Source organism: Dermochelys coriacea, chromosome 27, assembly GCF_009764565.3.
Source record: "Dermochelys coriacea isolate rDerCor1 chromosome 27, rDerCor1.pri.v4, whole genome shotgun sequence".
In the NCBI taxonomy this organism is placed as follows: Eukaryota; Metazoa; Chordata; order Testudines; family Dermochelyidae; genus Dermochelys; species Dermochelys coriacea.
Window position 1 is genome coordinate 15,818,358 of NC_050094.1, and position 6,576 is coordinate 15,824,933.

Sequence of the window (6,576 nt, forward strand, 5' to 3'; positions counted from 1 at the left end):
TTCTGTGGATTGGTAGAATTTATTACACATTAAGGGATACAGCCCCTATTGGGAAGTGGCCAGCAGGTCCTATGTGTTCTTCATGCTGATGGCTTCATTATGGTGTTGAATTTAGCTGCACTCGTCTGGAGCTCCTTGGTGCTTAAAGGCATGTTACTAGGTGAGGTGTCATTCCGATGCTGCTGGTTACTCGGTCCTTACCATTGTTGTATGTATTGTACAGCCTGGAAGGGTAAAGAAAGATCATTTGCCTCCATGTTTCTTGTGTCTGATGGAAGCATGCATGGTGGCTGTTTTTGGTCACATTTTATAATTTGGGGGGGGGGGAGGGATTTGTAAAAGATTTTTAAAACAAAAGGAACCATGTTCTTAACATTCACAACTGAATTTCAAACAGAGGTGAGGAGTGGACAGCAGTGCAGTTTAAATAATGATCCAGTATTGTCAAGAAAACAGTTTTATGCAGAAATGAGAGGAATTTACCTCCAGCAACAGTTCAGGTGACTCTCTTGCTGATAACTCCTCATTATACTCAGTATAAAGGTGCTGAACTGGAATAAGTTAGGCTGCTGTACAGCCTTTTATACCAGTGTAACTGCATTCATGCCAGGAACATTTTGCTGCTTTAGCTATACCGGTATAGTTAAAGTGGCAAAACACCTAAGATGAGAGAGACCCTAATTCTTGATGTGGATGAGATTCATTAAGATGGCTGGTTTCAGAGTAGCAGCCGTGTTAGTCTGTATTCGCAAAAAGAAAAGGAGTACTTGTGGCACCTTAGAGACTAACAAATTTATTAGAACATAAGCTTTCGTGAGCTACAGCTCACTTCATTGAATGCATCCGATGAAGTGAGCTGTAGCTCACGAAAGCTTATGCTCTAATAAATTTGTTAGTCTCTAAGGTGCCACAAGTACTCATTTTCTTTTTATTAAGATGGCTGTAATGGCAACAAAAGATGAAAGCTCTGAAATCTCTTAGGGAATTTCCTTGCAGAGAAACCCAGGATGCTCATGCATAGGGATCACACCATTACATCAAGGAAGCAAACAGCTTATTCTTGCTCCCAGCTCTTTTCTCACCTCTTCCCCATCAACTTACTGAGAATCTACGTGGTAGTTTTGCGCTGATTATCGTCACATAATGACACTTGCATGGGCAGCACTGGCAGGAGCAGGTGACTTCTGAAACAAATCACAAGTTACTAATCACACACAGTTGTCTTTGCAGAAACACTCTCTCCAAATGTGAATTTATTTTACTAAATGCCTTTGCCCTGAATGACTGCAAAGCCATGAAGAGCCGTAGAACCACCCACATTGCACCTCTGGGACAAAGGCAGGTTCACAAGAATTACTTGACATGCCTTTGTGTTGCTATCATACTGCCATAAAACTGCAACAAGTGGTAAGAAGATAAAATGAAAAACTGGCCTCGTGAAAGGGATTTGCAGTGGTGCATTCGAGTTTAGGATTGGCCTCAGCTGTGTAGCATCATTGGTTTATGAAGCTAAAATTTAAGGATTGATTTTATCTTTAGAACACTTGACACAATGCTGCATGAGAGAGAACTTCCAGCCTGCTTTTCACTCCCATCTTAATAGGGCTGAGGAAACCTAAACTATCGCAATTTCGGTAGTCTGATAGGGTCAGATCTATTAAGGGCTTGTCTAGACACAAACTGGAACTGCGCTAACTCTGTTTTAATCCACACTTTTAATTATTTTGGTGCATCTCTGTGTGTGGACACATTTCTATCTATCTTAGGGTCTTATTCTACTGTCCATCACTGAAGTATCTGAGGGCCTTCAACATAAAATTGATAGCAATGGTGACTACCTAGTGGAGTGTCAAACACTAAAACTGTGTGGAAGCAGAGTTCAAATTTTTTTTTAAACTTAATTGTATTGGTGTTTTTAGGTTGATTTGTTTCAGAGTTGTTGTAGTTGTTGTTTTTGGGGGGAAATTGAGTAGAGGGGGTGTCAGTGTTGTCAGGCCAAAGGTGAAAAGGCCTTTCTGAAGAGGATGGTTTGCCTGTGTTCCCTAATGGATTAAATCCTTTTGGACAAAGCGTCCTGTTCTGATCATGTGTCCCCTGTTTGATTTCACATAATCTGAAATAAGTCTTACCCTAAAATAACTAAAACTGAACTAAACTGCTGTTACTTTGATTCCCTTTTTTTGTCTATACAAACTCTTTGTTTACACCTAGGGCCCGATTTTCAGCTGGGCCTCTCTTTTTGCACGTGAAGTTTTTCTCTCTCAGGTAGTTGTGGCTGTGTTGTTTCATTACAGTTATTTGGGGGGCACTAAAGCGAGGGCCACTTCTGGAATTCTAGGCCATGGTTTGAATCTCAAGGTGCTTTACAAACACTAATGAATTAAACTTCATAACTCCTTCAGACTTACTGGCAAACAAAATCCAGGAGCCCTGACCAACTGGAAACACTGTGTTAGTCCTAGCAGTCTCCTTCTACGCTTCAGTCATTGACTCAATTCTCCTGTAAATCCTGCTTCAATTACTAGTTCACTCATCTGTAAATGTATTATTCACCAGCCACCTAAGTTAAAAGCTACAGGTGCAGAATGATGTGTGAGTGGACCAATTAATTTCCCTACAGGAATTTTCCCCAGTGCAGTGAAGGTGAGGATGGGATCCTTAGCGCATTCTTCTCAAGTTCTGGTTCCATTCAGTTATTCATGCAGCGAAGGCTTTGCCTACAGCAGTCTGTGGGAGAAAAAGGCCTGATTTTTCAGAGGTGCTGAGCATCCTCAGTTGGAGCTGAAGCTCAACAGCACCCCGAAGGCTAAGATACGACTGCTGGGGGCAGGCAATGGGGTGGACCTGCGGGTCGATTCGGGTTCTGACTCTGTGCCCATCACTGCAGCCTAGGAAACTATTCTGATATCTTCAAATGTCACAACTCCCCCCAAAAAGGAGGTTTCACAAATGTCTACTGCCCTGCCCTAGTGCAGGCCAAGCTGCCACCAAGGACAGTGCCCCCTTGACACACCCTAGACCCTTAATCTCCTGAGCCCTGGCAAGAGCCGGCCCAGCTCCCCCTCACCTGGCGCGGGGGGCCTCGGGGCCTGCAGGTCTGGGGTGTTGATTTCAGGCCTCTGCTCCGGCACCTTCTTGGAGGCTTCTTGCGCCTTCTGCACAGGAACGAACGTCCCTTCAGTGAGCAGCCGCCTGGCAGGCTCCTCGCCCCCTTCCTCGCCCCGCCCCGGCCCTTGGACGCCCCCCGCACACACCGGCTGGAGGCGCTGGTTCCGCCTCCTGCGCTCCAGCAGCAGCTGCCTGCGCCGGGCCTCCCAGTGGTAGGCGGACATGGGGCCGGGGCACCGGGGCGGGGCCTGGCTCTGCCCAGGGAAGCCCCAGCTGCAGCCGCTGTGCCCCGGCCTCACAATGCGGCGGCGGCGGCGGCAGCCAGGCAACCGGGTCCGGGGAGCCGCTGGGCCTGCCGGGGGCCCCTCCCTGGGGACCCACCCCCGCCTGGGGCCCCTCCTCCGGCCCGGCCCCTGCAGCCCGGGCTCCCCGCCAGGGGGCGCTGCCCGCCCGGCGTTCCGGGGGTGCCGGAGAAACCCCCGGGATCCCCGCCCGCGAGCGCGGCGCTGCCGGCCGGCACCGGGACCCAGCCGGGCCGCGCGGAGCCCCGGGAGCCAGGCAGGCTTCTGGGGGCGCCGGGGGTCCGGCGGGTCCTGGGCCACCTGCGGGGCCCGGTTCTTCCCGGTCCCGCCCGCTCCCTAGCCCCGCTGGGCTGCGCGGCCTTAAAGCCCCGATCTGCGCTAGGGCCCCCCACGCCGGGTGCTGCGCCCACGGCAATAGCGCCCGCGGGCGCTCGGCCCCGCTGAAGATCTGCGCAGGGCTGGTGGGGGGAACCGCGCCCAGCTCCCAGCCCCTGTTCGGGAACTCGGAGCTGGCTGTTCAGGTTTCAGACCGCGGGGCTTGGCGTGTCTCGTGTGCCAGCACAGCTCACATGCCCATAGCAGGCTGCTTACAGTTATTCAGCCTGGTAGAATCCAGTTCTCTGGTTTCGCTTGGCAGCTTCATTAGGCCCTGTAAGCACTGAACTCTGCCTCCCTCTCTCCAGGAGGAACTAGGGCTTTCCAACTAGGGCTTACACTTCACAAGGGTGCTGCAAATTCTGCTTCATATCCTTGTCTAGCTTCCTTCAGAGCCAAGTATGCCAAGAGTGGGTGTTACAAACAACTACTGTATTCCTAGGTGCCTCAGAGCTATCAAATGCCAGCAATAAAACATCCCATTGAAAAACTGATTGTTATTGTTGTTATTGAACATTTCTGTTGTGGTAGTGCGTAGTTCCCTGGTACAGGTTGGGACCCACTGGGCCAGACACCGTACAGACATAAGAAATGACTCCCTGCCCCAAAGAGTTTACAAGCAAGAAGTGAGACAAACAAGTGGGCAGGGGAACAGAGAATAGGGGTAACAAATATAATAGGGTGTTTAGGACTGATGCTCTCTCTTTTTGGGTGTATGCACCAGGGAAGTGGGCCCGCCACAGTGGGAGCTGACCTTTGTTTCCTCACTACTACCTTAAGCCTTGAAGGATCATTGCTGCCAGAAGCTGTTGAGTCCCTGCTTATGGACAGTCTCAGGTATTATCCCTGAATAGAGGCTTCCAGCTTTGTCTACATTAATGAGTTAAGTGTAGTGGATTACTGGGTTTACCAAAACTCATTTCACTTGAGATAGCAGGCAGGACTCACAGAAGGGGCATGGAGGTGAAAGGTCCACTTCTTTATTCCCTGAACCATCCACCACTGACTTCCAACAGGATTAGATGCTACCCATTAAATTACTCCTGTCAATGACAATCTATTTGGCTTGGCTTGATAAGTATTGCAGTGCAGTGTATTGACAGGCTTTAAATTAGGTCATCACCCACTTGTGAGGTGGACTGGCAGATTCATAGGCCTGAAAAGTGGGGTTGTATTAGTGATAAATCTAGAGTGACTCCTATAAGTAGTAGTAACAATTTTAAGAAGGGGCTGTATTATACATGGGGAGGGAATTGTGCCCAGTGGTGAGAGCAGAAGGAATTGGGAGTCAGGACTCCTGAGTTCTGTTCCTGGCTCTGTTATTGCTGTGCTGTGTAGACTCCGGCAAGTCACTTCACCTCTCTGTGCCTCTCAAACATGGGGCTATTTAATCAAAACTGGGTTATTTGGAAACCCTATAGACTATGCAAGTGCTTCATTCAGAATGAAGCAGCACCTTAATCTGCTGGGTGGGAACTCCACATAGCCCTGCCAAAACCATCTAGGGGGCATCCAAATACCTCACAACCATTAATGCATTTACCCTTACAGTGCAGTAGGGAAATAGGGTCATCCCCATTTCAGAGATAGGGAGATGAGGTGCAGAGAGATTCAGTGACTTGCCTAACAAATTTATTAGAGCATAAGCTTTCGTGAGCTACAGCTCACTTCAAAAAGCTTATGCTCTAATAAATTTGTTAGTCTCTAAGGTGCCACAAGTACTCCTTTTCTTTTTGCGAATACAGACTAACACGGCTGCTACTCTGAAAAGTGACTTGCCTGACATCTCACAGAGACCCTGTGGCAGAACCAGGACCTGAATCCAGATCTCCTGAGTTCCAAGTCGCTGCCTTAATCTCAAGACCATCCTTCTGCTTTAGATCCTCCCTAATTGTTTACACAGCCGAGGGGTGAGCAGGCGTCTGCCTGCAAGGTACTTTGCTTATGCTCCCGGTCACCTATTTATTGGATTCCACTATCTCCCAAAGATAGCAGGAGTTTAGTCCTTTAACCCTTTTAAGTTTGTGTAATTGGCTTCTCTGTCAGCAAATGAGCTCTCACTGCCTGGTGAGTATCACTACCTTGAAGGCTAGCAGGAGCTGAAGCATGGAAAAAAAGACTACCGAATAACACCAGCTATGATTGACAGCTGTCACTCAGAGCCTACATCCTCCTAGAACAGGAGCCGCCTTCCTAGGAAGCATATTTAATTTCGTGATTGACTGTTAACGGTCACCATCTTCATTTGGGGAGCAGCATCTACCAATGACAAAGGGACACCTGCACCTCAGCCAGTCCTTCTAGACAGCCCCCAACATAAGGAAACAAGCAGGGTGCTACTGCCACTTCTGAGCTTTCTTTGTGAAAACAAGGCTTTGCTCTGGGGCCTATGCGCCTTTAGGATCCCATTGGATTTTCCCTGCAATCTTAGATGATGAATATTTTAGGGTTTTCTGTAATGTCCATTACCCTAATATCTCAGCTAAATTAGATTTGCAGGTGAAGGCCTGTGTCTCATTCCCCTGGGGGAGAAGGCTCGGCCTGGGATAATGGGAGACTTATTTTTTGTTTGTTTTGTTCGGTCCCTTTCCTTTCTCCCCACGCCTTCCCATATACATTGGCTGTACTGGGAAAGGTGACACCTCCCCAGTATGACGGGGCTAGGGGAACTGCGGGCGGGGTGGAGCGGGGGGGGGGGGAACTGTCGTGTAGAAAAGACGAATGTAAAGGCGAGCTCTCCCCCGCCCCGGTCACGCAGTGCGTTGGGGCCTGCTCCCTCCTTCCCTGGGGC

General features: G+C 49.1%; 1 protein-coding gene across 3 annotated transcripts; it reads right to left on the reverse strand.

Moving 5' to 3' along the window:
* On the reverse strand, positions 1-3,494 carry CCDC200 (coiled-coil domain containing 200). 3 transcript variants are annotated; one of them, XM_043503436.1, is made up of 4 exons: positions 3,255-3,493; positions 3,068-3,155; positions 1,102-1,181; positions 1-224 (listed from the first exon to the last, which is right to left on the reverse strand). In XM_043503436.1, exons 1-4 carry the CDS (start codon positions 3,330-3,332, stop codon positions 198-200), a joined length of 273 nt encoding a protein of 90 aa, XP_043359371.1. In that variant the 5' UTR covers positions 3,333-3,493; the 3' UTR covers positions 1-197. The 3 variants fall into 3 exon arrangements, with proteins under 3 accessions (XP_043359371.1, XP_043359370.1, XP_043359369.1); XM_043503435.1 differs by having other exon boundaries at positions 1,102-1,184; positions 3,255-3,488; XM_043503434.1 differs by having other exon boundaries at positions 1,102-1,184; positions 3,068-3,494.
* Positions 3,495-6,576: the final 3,082 nt, after the last annotated feature.